The 18,523-nt window shown below is 36.1% G+C and overlaps 1 protein-coding gene across 1 annotated transcript in view; it reads right to left on the bottom strand.

The window, feature by feature from the left end:
* PMS1 (PMS1 postmeiotic segregation increased 1 (S. cerevisiae)) overlaps positions 1-18,523 on the bottom strand; it is a 90,085-nt gene that overhangs the window by 33,026 nt on the left and 38,536 nt on the right. Inside the window, exon 7 of the mRNA XM_012663641.1 lies at positions 62-178. Coding sequence (XP_012519095.1) covers positions 62-178 — 117 coding nt within the window. The remainder of the gene's footprint in view (positions 1-61; positions 179-18,523) is intronic.

Genomic DNA, 18,523 nt, shown 5'->3' with positions numbered 1-18,523 from the left:
GAAATATTTTAACGGCTTCTTTAGCAAATCAGAATCATTAAAGAACATTTTTGTTGTATACCTGAGATTCTTCGGAGTGGTACTGAAAGGATTCCATATTGCCCATAATGGCAGTCCCCAAAACTGACATGAGAGCCATCTTGTGATCCGATACTCTAGTTTTCTGCCAAATAACTGCCTGGGGACAAAATGACACAGACAACTTTTAACACAATTTACATTTACTAAACTGAAGAACTCATTATTTCTATATTTAGCATTCATTCTCAGCTTAAATTTTAAATATCATTTAGAAGAGTTTCATAGGCTATAAAGTCTGACAGAATAAACTCTGCTCCTGAATTTTAGAAGCTGTATAGTTTGCAGTGTATAATGACTTAATGTCTCTTTACCTCAGTTTTCTCCTCTTTACAAGATGACTATTTCTTTCTTAGAGTTGTTGGAAGATGAAATTACATAATGTAGACAGCACATAGGCCAGTGCCTGGCATAAAACAATTTTATTAAATATTAATTCTCTTCCCTCTAATCCTAACCTTCAGAATACATACTTCTGTGTATGCTGAAAATTGTTACTCCAAGTAAGGTATTACTATTTTATTGAGAATGAACAGCTATGCTACAGGATTTTTGTAAATAAACAGGTATAAAAATTTTAGAAAAAGCATGCTCTTTAAAATTACCTTTTAATTATCTTTTATATACAGAGAACTCACAAAACAATAACTGAATCTCATAAACATAAAAGTTGAAACAAGCTTAGATTTTTTTCAATGTGTATTTGTAGTATGCTAGATTATGAGAATCATGGTCCGGAAAGACTGGACCAAAGTTTGGCTGTCAAGTACATAATCAGGTTTAGTATACTGTAATTTTTTCAGTTAACAAGGTCCAATTATAATCAAATCCCTTGAGAAATCATCAGTACAAATACAATTCATTCATTCAACAAATATTCACTCAGCACCTCCTCGGTCCTGAGGAAAATGTGCAAGGGGCTTAGAAGAAAACATTAATATCAACAACATTCAAAGCGCAGGCAAAGGAAGAAGAGGAACTAAAAAGGATGGCCACAGAGGTAAGAAGAGCAGCAGGAAAGTGGTACACAGAACAGAAAGTTTTTAAAGAAAGAAGCAATCATATGTGTCCCCTGTCAAGAGAGAGCAAGAGAAGAACAGAGAGATGGCTACTGGATTTAGCAATCAGGAGGGTGAGAGCACTTCCAGCAGTAAATGGAGCCACATTTCAGTAATCTGGATAGTGACTATAGGGAGGATATAAAAAAAGTGAACCTAGACAGCTCTTTTAGAAAGTCTGGCTGTGAAGTGCAAGCAGATAGGGAAAAACTGGAGGCAGGAATACAACATACTTGACCAGGAAGTAGGAAGCGGTACTCTAGCAAGGAGGTTTATAGACCCAATGGCTAAAGGCTCGGAAAAGTCCCTCTTTGTTCAGTAATGTAGAAAGGAGATCTTTTGCCAAAAATGAAAAGACAGTGATGTAAATATTTAACGATTGTGGAGAAGATTTAAAATAGCCCTTGTTGGACACTGGCAAAAAAAAATAGAAGAATTGCCAGGTAGCACCCAGTTGAGGTGGTCTCTCATTGTCTATATTGTTCAGAAAAGTCCAAAAAGACCGTACTTGCATCAAAAAAGGGAGTTCTCAGTGAACCAAGCTGATAAAACTGAGTAATAAAATTCTGCTTCCCATTCCACATGTGTGAAATTGCATTTTTTGGCCACTATGACAAGCAATGAAGTTGGTTTCTATAGCTGTCTCTGTAAAGTCTAAAAAAGGCAGAAGTCTTTTAGAAAGAGTGACAAAGGAGACTGGACCCAAGGATTCTGGCCAAAGGTATTCTTTAACAATAACCAGGAACAAACTGGAAGAAGTACTAATTGTATTATGTATAATAAAATGAAAGGTGAAGTAAATAGACTCATGTTGTTCCCTAATTGGCACACTGGGAATAACTGATGCGTTCTCCTGGACAAGGCAGCAATAATTATTGACTTTGCTTGCTAATCTGTGTCATCTGAAAACCATATTGTTTTTAGGATCACAAAAAGCAACCTGTTTGGGAAAATAGAGATAGTATAACTATTACTTAAAATTTAGTGTAACAGGAAGACCTTTTACCTATTCCCAGAGTTTAATTGATAATAATCAGATAGGAGCTACAAATTTATAAAGAACTTTCTGCTTGTTAGGTACTACTGTTTATTTTCACAACCATTTCAGGTAGGTATTATTACGTCATTTTACAAATGAGGAAACTGAAGCTCAAGGAAATTGATTCGCCCAAAGAAACACAGATATGTTATGGAACTAAGATTTATACCCCGTCTTTCCAGCTTTAAACCTCTCACTCTTTTTACTTTGCCAACATTTCTCTCCTCTAGAGTCAAAAACAGCAATAATTTAGAACAAATTCCAGACCCTAATTGGGAACTCTAAAAAATAAAGGGTATGACTAACAAATGCATTTTTCATGTATGATTATCCTCCACGGCCATGTGATAAGCTATGTAATCTACAACCACCTTGAGGGTAATTAGAGAATTCAGAAAACTAATTTTTTGACCTATTCAAAAAAATAATTTGCCTTTACAAGAAGGGCAAGGAGTAAAATTGGGTCCCCAAATCCAAGAAACTGCACCAGAATAGTAAAGTCCTAAAAGATTGAGAGCTACTATCCTAGCATCTAAAAGAAAGAATATTTTTGAGAATGTAATTCTTGGTAACAACCTTAATCTTATTATGCAGATCCTATACCTAAGGACTTCTAAATTTCCAATAATCTGTATTAATATTCATACAGTCACAAAATACACAGCAAAATGGCAGAACTAAAAAAAAAATTCAAGTATTCTTCCATCTTAAATTTCAACTTTTTGCTCTCTGTTGCTTTGAAAGTGATCTGTATTAGAAATAGGACACAGAGTATATTAAACTTAGTGGCTTGAGGCCAGGTGTGGTGGCTGACGCCTGTAATCCCAGTGCTTTGGGAGGCCTAGGCAGGAGGATTGTTTAAGGCCAGGAGTTCAAGACCAGCATGGGAAACACAGCAAGACTCAGTTTCTAAAAAATTAAAAAAACAAAAAAACAGTGGCTCCTCCTGGTAATCCTAGCACTTTGGGTGGCCACGGCAGGAAGACTGCTTGAGGCCAAGAGTTAGAAACTAGCCTGAGCAACATGGCAAGACCCCATCTCTAAAACAAACAAACATGGTGGTGTGTGCCTGTAGTCCCAGTTACTTGGGAGGCTGAGGCAGGACAGCTTGAGCCCAAGAGTTGGAGGTTACAGTGAGCTATGCACTCCAGCCTGAGTGACAGAGCAAGACCCCGTCTCTTCAAAAAGAAAAAAAAATTAGCTTAAAGTTGTCTCCTTACATATTTTAAATTCAGCTTAAAGGCTTCTCTATACATAGTGAACTGTAACCTACTCTTGTACCAATCACAAAGTTTTGGCCAATCATAGGCAGCCATCACAAGTAAGGCAAACAAAGAGCTGTAACCAATTCAGCTATTTTAGTACCTCATTTCTGTTTTTTGTATGTCAGTTTCCTCTTTTTGTCCATAAATACTATCCAACCTTGTGGCAGCCCCAGAGTTGCTCTGAACCTATTCTGGTTCTGGGAGCTGCCCAATTTGTGAATCATTCTTCGCTCAATTAAACCATTAAATTTAATTTGTCTTAAGGTTTTTTTCTTTTTTTTTTTTTTAAGGCAGGGTCTCACTCTGTCACCCAGGTTGGAGTGCAGTGGCATCATCATAGCTCATTACAACCTCAAACTCCCAGGCTCAAGTGATCCTCCTGCCTCAGCCTCCCAACTAGCTGGGACTACAGGTGCACACGACCATGCCTGGCTAATTTTGCTTTTTTTTTTTTTTTTTTGTAGAGACAAGGTGTTACTATGGTGCTCAGCCTAGTCTGGAACTCCTGGCCTCAAGCAATCCTCCTGCCATGGCCTCCCTCCCAAGTGCTGAACTTACAGGCGTGAGCCACTGCACTCACCTCTCATTCCTTTTAAATGGCTGAATAATATTCTTCTGTATAGATATATATTTGAGTTATCCTTTCATCAGCTGATGGACATTTTTGTTTCTACTTTTTGGCTATTATGAATGATGCTGCTATAAACAATCGCATACTAGTTTTTGTGTGGACATTAAGTTTTCATTTCTATTGAGTATATACCTAGGAGTGCAACTACTGGGTCACATGGTAACTTTAATTTTTTTGAGGAACTGCCAGACCATAGTCTTTGTATGCCTATGCACTTAAGCCTGTAAAAAGGAAAATAAGTGCTGGCTTCTGCTGGTATAGCCATTGTTTTAAGCTAGCCAATAGCTAGTGATTTCAGGAACAATATTCAAAATAACAGAAAGCAGATAAGGTTCTGAATAATCCCAACTATATGGGATTGAAATATTCCTTCCTTCATACTTCCCATCAGAAGTTCCTTATAATGAGGAATAGTTGAGAAATAAAAATTTATTCATGAAGTGTACCTCTTTAAAGCAATGCTAGCTCTCTGATATTGACATATATCTAAAATAAAGCAGTCAAAAAAAATTTTTTAATTCCTGTACTGAATATAGCTATAAAGCCTGTGATACCACTAATGTAAATAATATTGTTTATCTTAGTTTATATCAGAGTGATGCCTTAGTTACAGATATAAATCTTAGTTGCTGATTAATGCCAGGATGCTATTTCACTGCCTGACCTGCTGAATAGTTAGTATACAGAACTGTAAAAAGATCACTTCAGGAAATGGGTTCTAGAAAAGCTGTGAAACATGAGAACTATGCAATGTGATTTTATTTCAAAGTAAACACTGCTAGGAGTCTGGGAGCATTATTTCGCACTAGGCAATTATTGCATCAGATCAAGGGGGCTAATTTAGGAGCATTTTCTAAACTAGTTATACTTGTGCTAACAATAAATGATAAAGAGGTCTGCCAATAAGTAAAATCTTCACTATTAGGCAATTAAGATTCATTTTCAAAACGAGATTCATCATCAAAGAACTAAACTATAAAAAGTGATAAAATTGGGAATCCAGAAGAAACTAAATTTTTTCATTACATTTTCTTTAGAAAATAGCTTTTAGTTTGCTTTCTCCACCATTTCATTAATTCTGTATTATTTTCAAAAACAAGTTTTCTTCTCACTTCTTGAAGTTTTTCATAAATCTTGCTCTTAGGCCAAAAGCTTAACATGTGCTAAAAATACACACAAACCTCCATATGTTTTCTATCTAGGTCACACAAAGTTGGAGCATCTAGATGTGCCAAGAATCTGACTCTAGTCAGTATGATGACGGTGCAAAAACACCTCAATCAAAAATATATTATTACAAGCACACCATCTCAGGTTTGATTGAAGTTAGCCAAATATATCTTTCCCCTATTCCTAACTAGCTGATATATATCATTTGAAGAAAATGAAGTTAGTTGAGTATACTCACTATTTAATTTTTAAATCTCACTGTAAAGGCAATTTGTGATAGAGAAAAGTAGGTTCACACAGATGATGCACAATTAACTGAAAAATGCAATGAGGTTGCCTGAGCAAAGACAACTCCTACAATATGAAATAGAGTACACATTATTACTCTAGAATGCAACCAAACTTTTCTTGAACATTATATGCATAGAGGTACTAAACTCACAATTTCTTAAAAGTCAGAAGTTTTAACTATTTCCAACATCTTAAAAGTTAATACAATTAGATATGCATCTACGGCTATTGACTCCTGGGTGTGTATTTGTACCGAATCCGGTTCAGAAAAGGGCAGAGGCACAAACACAATATAAAAAAGGGCAATTTTTTTCCACACTGGCAATATGGCAATAACATTAGCTATAGCAGCTTACTAGTAAGACATTGCTAATTCAGCATAAAATTATGGATTATTCCATCACAATATCAATACTATTGTTAAAAGAATACCACATTCTACTAACATAATAAACATTAATATGATCTGATTATCGCTAACCAGTCTCAGACTTTCAAAAATGATTTTATCTTGGCAAAATTTATTCAGCACAATTCTGAGTTCTAAAATCTTTTATATTTACTATTACTCTACCTAAATATTTCTTATTTTCTTATATTCTTTTTTTGCAATAGAACTTGCATAATTATTTTTCCTGAGGGTTACAGAGAAATTGATAATAGACATTTTATCTAAGGAAGGGGTGGTTTATAGAAGCTAGGTAGATGAGAGACAAAGATGAAAGTAACTTTTTCATTCTACCCTTTCATATTTTTTGGTTTTTGAACCATAATGGTAGGAGCTATTAAAAGTTAAATAATAAAAATTTAAAGGCACACAGTTAATCTTTGCATATATAATACACACACATATATATGTATTTTTTTTTTTTTTTTTTGAGATAGGGTCTTGTTCTGTCACCCAGACTAGAGTGCAGTGGTGTCATTATAACTTACTGCAACCTCAAACTTCTGGGCTCAAGGGGTCCACCAGCCTCAGCCTCTCGAGTAGCTAGCTGGGACTATAGGCGTGTGCTACCACATCCAGCTAATTTTTCTATTTTTTGTAGAGACAGGGTCTCGCTCTTGCTCAGACTAGTCTGGAACTCCTGGGCTCAAGTGATCTTCCCACCTCACCCTCCCAAAGTGCTAGGATTACAGCTCTAAGCTACTGTGCCCAGCCTTTTGCACTACTTTCAAAGGGAGACTGTAGAGATACATTTCTTTACAGTCTTTAAAAACAAGAAAGATTACTTCCAATAGGTAAACAAAGCCTGTCTTAGCTATATCAGAAATGTTTTTCTTATCTAGAGCCTCTTATCCATGCCCTGTGCAAATATCCACACACCTAAATCAGCTTCCACAGTCTTACACAAATACTAAACATAATTTGATCCATCCTCCAACTGTCATGAGAATTATCTTATTTTGTTAGTCTCTTACTGAAACTCCTCATTTGGTTCCCTTTTGACCATTTCGTAAGAAGTCCACATTCCCATGTAAGGTACACAAGATCCTTCAGAATCTGGCCCCAAGCAACCTTTCCAGCCTCATCTCCTCTCAGACCAACTTTCTCTGACATCTGATGACTTCTTGACATTGCACATACTGTTCTCCCTGCCTTGAATGCCTTTGCCCACCTAGCCTTTCTCAAGAACCAGTTTCAAGTCCAACTCCTCTAATGATCTTTTTTGAATCTAAACGTATGTTAATAATATTCACATTAACATTAGCAATTAATGTTTACTGAGTACTTATGTAGCAGGCACTGTGCTAAGAATGTTTACTCTCACTTAAAAACCTTACTCTGTAAGGTAGGTACTATTATTCTATTTTAAAAATGAAGAAGGAATTGAGCCCTAACAGGTAACATAAGGCAGTTAGTGTGAATACATAAGGTCGGAATTTGAAACTATGCTTGTCTAACTCTAGAGTCTATTTTTTTGATATGTAGCTCAGTAAGTCCTTCCTAAGGATGAAAAGAAAACTGGTGTCTCTGAAAGTCCTATAGTAATAATTTTTTCATAATTAAAGATATTTAGGATTGGAAGCACTTTCTAACTGTAGCAGATAAAGGAAAATTTAATCTTGTAATGCTGAAGCAATTGCTAATTCCTACCACGTTCAATTTTGTAGAAATAGTTACTTGCAAATCGAGCTGCTATTGGTTTGTAACAATACAGTATTTGATTACAGCCTTTATTCTCATTTAATAGAACACCTCATCTATTATTTTGTTTTTCATGAAACCTTTCTTCTCTGGACCTGCTCTTACTTCTTCATAACTCATGCAAAATGAAGCTACCCCAACAGTCTCTTCTGCATTCCAACTCCAACCTCCACATGGTTCTTCAGTTGTTCTTCAGATTAAGACCAAATCCACACTCCCATCAGCTGGCTCCCTGTTACTTACCTACCTGATGGTATTTCCTTTCCCATACTTTCTATTTTGTTCAGGCAACTGTTCCAACAATTTGGTTCTTTATTCTTCCATTTCTGAGCCTTTTTTTTTTAAACAAGTGACAAATTTTAAGACTAATGAATAATATCCAGCCTAGAGTTGATTAGCTTTTCTCTCTAAATTGACTAGTTAACAACTCTCTATTGGTGTGGCAACAATTTTACTTTAAAAGTTTTGTGTCTAGAAGTTTTTTTTTGGAGTGAACTAAAAATCATGTCAGTGTAATTCATGAAAGTAGCTATGTATTAAAGGAGAAAGTCAGATGTACATATCCAGGGATTTAAAAAAGGATGTAGTTATTATTATTTTCCTAGGCATGTAAGTTAAGTAAATCAGGTATCTTCAAACCTTTTCCGTTCTTTATGTTCTACAAGCAGCCAGTCAACTAGTCCCATTGATTCTTCCTTATAATAGCTATCACGGATACTTTTGCTTTCCATGCCCAATGTTTATCCTAATTCAGGCCCTTAGAGCCTAGAATTTTTTAACAGCTTCGTAACTCCTCCCTGCAGACTACTGCCAAACTGTCAGAGGTAGCATCTTGATCTGGTCATTTGCCTATTCAAAAGGTTTTAACGGCTCCCAACTTAAAAAAGAAATTCAGTCTAGCATTTAAGAACCTTTACAATCTAGCCTCAGATTATCTTTCTGGACTTATCTTCCTCTTATTTCCTTATATAAAATATCAATTTATCTAAATCAACTTATTCACTGTCTCTAATGTGCTCTCCACTTTCCTGTCTTATATGTTTATAGTATTTCTCTGCTTAGAACAATTTTGATCCATTTATCCACACTAGCAAATTCTATTGTAATAGAATCACCCTACAACCCACCTGGGGATCCTAGATGAGATCATGTTTACAGATTATTCTTACTCTACTGAATTAATAACACCTACCTGCCAAATGGCCAAACTCAGCCCTCCCTCTTTTGTCACTTTTTAGGTCTCTCAACCAAAAGAGAAGGAAAGTATCTTCAGTATGAGAAAGGATACTTGCTGCTTTGCCATCTTTCTGTGGTAGTCATAGACACGGTGAAAAGTAGATATTTACAAAAGGTATTTTGTAAATATAGTAGTTAGACATATTTTGAAGGTAGACCTACAGAATTTACTCTTGAATCAGATTAGAGCATGAGAGAATCAGTACCCAACGATAACCCTAAGGCTTTTGGTTTGCCAACTGGAAAAACAAGAGTTTTTGTATACAGATGGGGAAGGATACAGAAAGAACAAGAGTCTGGGAGGGAAGATATGAACCTCGGTTTATAACATGTTAAATATAAGGAGCCTATTAATAGATATTCAAAGAGAGATATTGGGGTGGTACTGGATCCATGAGCCTGCAGTTCAGGGAAGAATTACAGAATAGAGAAAAAATTTAGGAGTTGTTAATATATAACTGGTATCTAAAGTCATGAGACTGAATAAACACACCCAGAAAATGAATAAAAATACGAGCCCTGAGACACTGAATGTTTGGAAGTTAGGGAGATAAGGTAGAACTAGGAGACTGATAACAAATGCCCAGGAAGGCAGAAAGAAAAGTAAGAGGGTGTTTTGACCACAAAGCCAAGTGAAAAAGTGTTTCAAAGTTGGGGATATCAACTGTACCAGATACTAAGATAAGGACTGGGAAATACCACTGGATTTACAAATTTGGAGGTCAACAGTGACCTTGCTAAAAGAATTTTTGGTGGAACGGTAGGGAATAAAAGCCTGACTAAAATGGGTTCAAGAGAGAATGGAAGGAGAGTAATTGGAGACAATGAATACAGACAACTATTTCAAGAAGTTTTGCCTACGTGGAGGAATTGGCCTTTCCTAGGATTATGGAAAGTGTATCTACTATAACAGAAGGGAGGGCTGACTGGGCACAACTGCAGACAGGTGGATAGCTTGCGGCAGTTCTTAACTGTCTCACTACACTGGGAAGCAAGATCTTCAGGTAAGAGTTAAGATGGGGGAAAAGGTACTGGATGCATGAGGAAAACAGACATGAAATAGTCATTCAGGACCTTGCAACTCAAAGTGTGGTCCATAGACCAGCAGCAACTGCATCTCCTGAAGGCTTGTTGGAAATGCGGAATCTCAGGCTCTCCCTGACCTACTGAATCAGAACCTGCATTTTCAACAAGATCCCCTGGTGATCTGTATGCACATTAAAGTTTGTTTAAAGCACTGATATAGGAAACCAAGAGAGAAAATGGACTCGAGAAACAGTACAGCTACCAGGCAGCATGAAGATTAGCCACCATTAATTTAAAGTGGGTGTGTGTTTTCTTCCACTACCTTCAGCTGTACTGGTTAAGTACTGAGAAAATGAAGAGATGGATAATAATGATGGACCATAGAATTTAAGCAGAGGAAAGAGAGAACTAAGGACATCAGGGGACAAGGCACAGTTAAAAGGCAGGAGAATCAATGGATCACAGGTCCAAAAGAGTCTGAGGATTGTTGGAGGGAGTAAGAGAGACAGCAGGTGGTGTCAGAGATGGAATACTTAACAAGAAAATTACAGAATATACATGCAGATTTGGCAGTCACAAGGTCTATGGCATAGCCACAGGAATAAATGCCTTAGGTAGGGTGGAGAATGAGATCCCTGAAGGAGAGGAAGTAAAAGATCTGAGAAGCTAGGAAGGGCTACCTATGTAGACACTGAAATCACTGAACAATAGTGATCTTGGAAGCTAAAGACATGAGATTCAAAGCTGAATGGAGTCTCTAGAGAGGGGAAAAAATGGTCTGGAAGTAGCAATGAGACATAGTGATGGGAAGAGTAGATGAGAGAAATCAGTCCCCACCAGAAAAAGCTGTAAGGGATACAAGGTCATATGGCTTGGATGTTTGGCCCCTCCAAATCTCATGCTGAAATCTGATCCCCAATGTTGGAGGTGGGGCCTGGTGGGAGAAGTTAGGGTTATGGGCGTGGGTCCCTCATGAATGGCTTGGTGCCCTCCCTGCAATAATGAGTTCTCCCTTTCTCAGTTCATAGGAGAGCTGGTTGTTTAAAGGAGTCTGGCACCACCTCCTCTATCTCTTGCTCCTTCTCTCACCATGTGACACCCTTGTTCCCCCTTTGCCTTTCGCCTTGATTGGAAGCTCCCTGAGACCCTCACCAGAAGTGTACAGTCTGCAGAACCATGCCAAACAAACCTCTTTTCTTTATAAATTACCCAGCCTCGGGTATTTCCTTTATAGCAATGCAAAACAGACTAACACACAGGGAGAGCCAGATTTCCGCTAGAGCAAGAAGGTGATCAAAGGAAAGACTAATAAGGACATAGGAAACTTTACTTATTACTGACCATCAGACCATGAAATGGGTGTGTTTCAGGAGATAGGGATGTGTGAAAAACAGAGTTAGAAATAGCAATGATTTGTATAAGAGTCCAGGGTGATAACAGATGATTTGAGAGACCCAGGGCTTGTGTTGGCTAACATAAACAGGAATAAAAATATAGTGAGATTAGTCCTGATAGCCCTGAAGCAGTTTCGAGATTCTGACTTTTAAGGAGAAGGTTGGAGAGGTTTTGCCAGGATTATGGAGTTCTGGGAATCCCATATGACACTTGCAGAAAGAGGCACGGAGGAGAGAGGGATGGTCTTGTTCTGAGAGCAAAGGCTTCCTACTGATCCCTATTAATGGAGATCTACATAGAGGTGGTCTTACTCCCCACTACTCTGTACTCTCATCTGACCACTATTAATGGAAGCGTAGGAAGAAATCGTACTTTCTGTCCATCGTCAGAGAATTTCTCTCACTCATAAGAATTTCTGTCAAAGATTCTATTGTGCCTCTCCTACCTCACCATCTGATATTTAGTATAGAATTGAATCCCAATTGTGAAGAGTGTTTTTTATTCCCCTAAGTCTAGGCGTTAGTCAAATCACGGGTGTGACTAATTTCTCTCAAACATTTCACAAAAGCTAAAATAATGTTGGCTTTTGTTTTGTTTTTTTGAGACAGGTTCTTATTTTGTGGCCTGGGCTAGAGTGCAGTGGCATCATCATGGCTCACTGCAACTTCAGATTCTTGGGCTCAAGCGATCCTCCTCTGCCTCAGCCTCCCAAATAGCTGGGACTACAGGCATGTGCCACCACACCTGGCTAACTTTTCTATTTTTTTGTAGAGAGGCAGTCTTGCTCTTGCTCAGGCTGGTCTCAAACTCCTGGCTTCAAGAAATCCTCCCGCCTCAGCCTTCTGAGTGCTATGCTTACAGGTGTAAGCCACCGCACCTGGCCTGAAATGATGTTTTATCTGTTCAGAGCAAGTAAGAACTTTTGTGATGGGGAAAGACCTATCTCCACATGCTAACATATATATATATCTGAGCATCAGCTCCACCCCAGCCAAGACACTTGTTAAACACTTATCCTTTAAGACCAAGATCAACACACCATCCACCATGAAGTTTTCCCTGACCATTCTAGCCTGAAGTAATCTTTTCTTCCTTTCAATTTCCACAGTATTTATAGATATCATGTGACAATCACATTTTCATTACTCTTTTCATCTATTTAAATGTTCATATTCTTTCATATCTTATCTCCTCACTTACACTGTCAGTTCCTTCAGAGCACAGGCCATCACATAACCCTTCCAAAGTACCTATTCAAGGCTCTGCATCTAGTAGGTGTGAGGGAGCCATAGTAATAGAGAATGAATACTATATTAAAAATAAAGAGATTTGAACTGTAGTTCATCCTCTACTATATTTAACATTCAAGTTACTGGACAATCCATTCAAACTCTTGGGGTTACATAAAGATAAAATGGGAAGTGGATAGGATTAAAAACACTATTTGCTAAAAGATTTGGGGCAGGACAAGAAAGATTTTCAGTGCTCCTTCCAGATGTAAAGATTCAGGTATCCTACTACCTTCCATTTTCTTTTCTTTCAGAGATGCATTTGTGCTGCTTTACAATTCACAGTGATTGAACTGTTTACCAATCAGTGAATTCTGTAATCAAGTGTCTAGAACATGCTTTTTAGCTATGTTTTTTACCATTGTGACTCAGTGCAAGGAGTTTACATAGACAAGTTGAAAAGCTAAATCTGAGAATGTTTCTTCAGAGATGCACTGAGATGCCTTATGACAGTAAATTGAATTGTTTACCAGTGAACTCTGTCATCTAGTATTTAGAACTTTTTAATTTAATCATTTTATTTATGATTGACACAAAATAACTGCACATATTTATGGGGTACAATATGATATTTCAATGCATGTATATATATAGTATAATAATCAAATCAGAGTAATTACCCTATCCATCACTTTAAACATTTATCATTTCTTTGTGGTGACATTCATAATCTCTTCTATCTATCTTGAAATATACACTGTTCCTTGCTATAGTCCCCCTACCGTGCCATAGAACACAAAAACATTCTCCTTATCTAACTGTAACTTTGTACCAATTGAACAACCTCTCCTGCTCCCCTACCCTGTGTCTCGTAACCACTATTATATACTCTACTTCTATGAAATCAACTTTTTTAGATTCCACATATAAGTGAGCTCATGTGGTATTTGTCTTTCTGTGCTTAGCTTATTTCACTTAACATAATATTCTCCAGACTCATCCGTTTTGCCACAAATGACGGGATTTCACTGTTTTATGGCTGAACAGTATTCCATTGTGTGTGTGTGTGTGTGTATGTGTGTGTGTGTGTGTGTGTGTGTGTGTGTACGTGCATATATATTCTTTTTTTCATTCATCAGTACATGGGCATTTAGGTTAAAAATCAGTATGTCAAAGAGACATCTACACACCCATGTTTACTGTAGCACCTTCTATCTCCCCATTATTTTACAATTTGATATATGAATCATCTTAGCAGAAATTCTAAGTGACGGAAATGTGAAATTCCAATTTTGTAAGGAAATGAAAGTGCTCAAGATATATGTAGACATTCTGAAAAATCAAAGAGTTTTAGAGTTGACTTAGAGATCATTTGATCAACTTTCCCTGGCCTAATCTCAAAAAGCTAGATTCGTGCAGGATTCCCTACCAGGTACTATTGACCGGAAGAGAAATCTACAGTGTTGGAATAGAGAAATGTGTTAGGATAAATAATAAGCATATGAAATGTATTTGGTTAGAGGATCAGTAAAGGAATAATTATGTGGTTGTATCTGACTAAGTTAGTAGAAACAAAATACATGAAATCGATAGCTCCTAGAGAGTGTCCCTGTCAAAAGTGTTTCCCTCCCATTGCCCTACCCAGGCAAAGTATTTTTATATTTCCTGATTAGTTCTCATGAAGACATTTCAGTACTTCATGTCCAAGAAAAAAAATAGACTACACTAGTATACATGAATACAAGTGAAAATATACCTGGTAAAAATCTAAGAGGTCACTGGGGAATTCAAAGATGAATTTTATCAATAAATATAATGAAAGAGCTTTGAGAGAGGCCTGAGTGTTTAAAACTGGTGCTTCATACATTTACATATTTTGACTTTAGCACTACCTAATTCATTTAATATTCCATGCTATACTATGCAGTGAGTATTAAGGGGAATATAGATAAGTTAGACGCAGCCCTCCTTCCCATAAGAGGCTGTTGAATAAGGGAGACAGAATGCAAATCACTGTCAACGAAGTAAAAATGATATAACAGAAATATATGAAAAATGCTACAGGAACAGTTGAAGAAGAACTAAATCTTGCTGGGGGATAATGGAAGACTTCAGAGACTCCTCTAATAGTGTGGTTAAACATAAAAATCAGAAATCAACTATACTAAAATTTGACATATATGTGTTCTTTACCTTTTCTATATTTCACAGAATTTAGGTGAAAAGGAAATTAATATATAACAAAGAAGAAAACATGAGAAACATTTAATAAATTTATCAATAATTTGTAAGTAGTAAAAAGAAAACAAACCTCCCAAAACAAAAAAACCATGCTCAGCTCTAAGCTAATCTTAAAGTATATCTGAAAAGATATCCACCTTCATTAATTAAAAAAGAAACAAAAACAAAACCCAACTAAGCTTTCCAGATTGGCACTGGAAGAATAATTTCTTTATAATGAAGGGGCATTTGAGCCACAGTCCTGAACTAGAAGCTCTCTTTGATTATACTGCCTACACAACCCTGGTTGGGGTTGGGGGAGAGGGAGGTGACCCTTTAACACTGGCCTAAGAGTGGCGAAAGACTTTTCCTTGATTCCCCATAAGAAAAGCTGAAACAAACCTGGGACATTCAAAACAATGAGTAAAAGGTAAAAAAAGATAAAATGAACAAAGAGAATATGATGAATGTAGGGGATATAGATTATTAGGCATCACTTCAGTTTATAATCCAAATCTTCAGCCACCACCACAAAAGAGTATCCTCCTAGAGACTCAGAAAAATATGTGAAGAGAGGGAGCCATTACACTCACTATCAAATCTCCACAGCCAGTGTTCTAGGTTTCTTTTCCTGGCTAAGGCTCTGCCTCTTCCCAGACTGACTGAAATCAGAGATATTCAACCCTTTAGAGCTCTGTCATCATTCTTACAGACCTCAAAAATAACAAAGACCAAAAAACACACAAAATAACTGATCCCAATAAGCCTTAACATTCATGTGACATGGAGGTGGGAATAGGAGGGAAGTCACTCTTTTAAGTCTCTCTTTTGTAATAGTTAAAACTTTCTTATATCAATGACATCCAATTTATGACACCCAATTGCAATACCAGTGGGTCTCTAATTATCAAAATAAAATTTAATCAAAACAATTTTTAAAACCACAAATGATATTTTAGGAAAAGCCAAGTTTTCAAAAAAATCATTGATTATAATGTACAATAGAAGTAGACCTTATTTGGAATCACGCATTTAACATTATGTTCTGAACCAGTGGTCTACAAAATTATTCATGTTCATATAAAATAGTTAAGAATACTAAATTGGTTTCAGATATTAGCACATTGAGAAAAACTTCTAATTCTGGGAAATAACTACTTTATAAATGAAAATACATACAGCAGGTTCTCACAGGGATTCTGTTATTACAACTAAAGCTGCAAACTGCACTGCTCGTCTAAGGAATGGCTCTAGTAATTCTCCAAATATTATCTACTTTAAATAAACTCACTGAATCCACTTGTAAATTATTTTCCTTTTGCTGTCTCATTATTCAATATGCTTTCAAGGAACATGGTGATGAAAGAAGAAAAATACCTCTTTCTAACATAACCATACTGGCAAGAACATCAACATTATCAGTATTCAAAGAATGTCTTGGCAGGTTAAACCTTCATAAAAAGAAGAAACACTATCTAATCCAAGTTATCAAAATAGCAATAGTACTTCTCATATTATGTGCAATATGATTGTTTGTTTCTAATGCAGAAGACAAAATAAAGACACCAATGTTGTCATATCTAGATTTTAAGCAAAGCAAAAAAAAATTCTTTATGAAAGCACATCAAGAATGATGAAAGTAGGCATGTTTAAAAGAAAAAGGCTAAGAGCAGAGTAGGACTCAATGTTCAAAGAGATTTATAATAACATGTCAATACTATCTTGGGAGGCTAAAACAATATATTTTAACATTTTTGAGGTATAACAGCAATATTAAGAAATAAAAAAGTAGAAAAATAATCTGTAGTAAGAGAAAAATGCTTGAAAATAGCTTGTTCTAATTCAGTCCATGATTTCCCTATGTAATAATAGCTAATACTTAATTTTACCAAAAGACTTTTGATAATCTTATGTGACTTTCATGGTATAATACCTCAGCATATTCTCCAGGATTTAGACTGCATCTGAAATTACTGAAGGCCATAGAGGAACCTGTGTTTGCTCAATATGCATACTGATATAGTGTCCTCCAAAAACAATAAAATGTAGCATGTTTCAAAACACTGTTTTCCACTCCCAAAAGAAAACGTCTACATTGATAATCTTACATTGGTTGGGGAAATGATATAAACTTATCAAAAATTTAGAAGATATATGTTTGACTTTAAATGAGTAAGAACTCTCATATATCTCAGATATTTCTGATATACTCATTTTCATTATGTGAAGAAATAATCTTGTTTTCATCTATTCTACTTTTTGACTCAAAACTTTTCTCTTTAGTTGTACTTGTTTTTCTTTTACAAATATATAATTCCTATTTCTCTTCATATTTTATCTTTTTCATCTGTTTTCCCTTCCTAATTATGTTTGTTCTGGCTGTGGTCTTTTCTTGGGGATAATTCAACTTTTTGTTACTAACTGTCCTCTGGATCAAGAGGCCATAGGGTTATTTTTACTAGTAGGATGAGCCTCTATCCATCAACATCCTGAGGAATCACAGCATGATAGAGTTGGAAGGGATCTCAAGGTATCATCTGGTTGAGTTCTATGCCAGTAGGAACAGGTGGCTGACTGTTCTTAATCTTTTTCTTTCTTTTTTTTTTAAAAATGACCAAAGATTTTAATTATAAATAGTCTACTATGGCTTGGTTTAATAAAAACTCTTCTTGATAGTAAGTAAAAAGACATGGAGTAGAAAGAAAACTGGATCAAAAAGGATTCTGACCTCAGCACTATTACTTATTGTAAAATATAAAACAATTCCTTTAATCACTCTGAGCTTTACGTTCCCATACAAATAGAGACAATGCTGTCTACTTCACAAAGTTACTGTAAGTGCTCTGAAACCTAGGAAAGACCTATATAAAGTAGTATTAAGATGGGAAGAAAACACGGTACAGTGTAAAGAACCTGCACTCCACAGGCATACTGAGTTTCAAATCCCATCTCAACAATTTACTAGTTGTGCAACAATGAGCAAGGTGTTAAAACTTTCTGAGTTCCATTCAGATGACAACTGCAAAATTGATATAATGCCTACCACACTTGGTTGTTGCTATGAGGATTACAGGAGACTGACAGATATACCCAGCACAGGTCCTGGCACTGTGTAGGCCCTCAATACATGTTAATTCCCTGTTCCCTATCAGGCTCAACACTGCTGTGTGGATCAGCTTTCTTTTCACTAAATATCTCAAAGATGCCCAACTGAAATTTCATGAAAAACAGAATAATGAGAAAATAAGTAAACCTTTCTTTACTCTAAGATTCACCAAGCAACAAGATGAATTCCTTCCCTATCAGCCCTGCTTTGAAAAATGGAAAGAAACAAGCTAGAGTTTACTTTAAAAAACAAACTCTTCCAGAAAAGAAACAATTTAGATCAGAAAGAGAAAATTGTCACTAAATTGTGAAATCTTTAAAAGAAAGGAACAAGTCTTACTCATCTTCATATTTTCAGAATTTAGCATAGCAACTGGTAAAAGGAAGCACTCAATCCATTTCTTGGATGAAAAAGTCTGTTGGGGGAATCACTGATTTTAGAGACTAAGAAATGAAAGGTTCAATCAGATTTTATTGGGCAACAAATTAAAGATACTCTTTACATAATAAAGATAAAACTAAACAAATGTGGACTAAATTTTTGAAAAAAGACCCTTTACATATTCTCTTTGGGCTACTATAGCAAAATACCATAAACTGGGTAGCTTATAAACAATAGAAATTTATTTCT

This window comes from Propithecus coquereli, unplaced genomic scaffold, assembly GCF_000956105.1.
Source record: "Propithecus coquereli isolate 6110/MARCELLA unplaced genomic scaffold, Pcoq_1.0 Scaffold82, whole genome shotgun sequence".
NCBI classification, from domain to species: Eukaryota; Metazoa; Chordata; class Mammalia; order Primates; family Indriidae; genus Propithecus; species Propithecus coquereli.
This window is presented reverse-complemented; position numbering and strand designations above follow the sequence as displayed.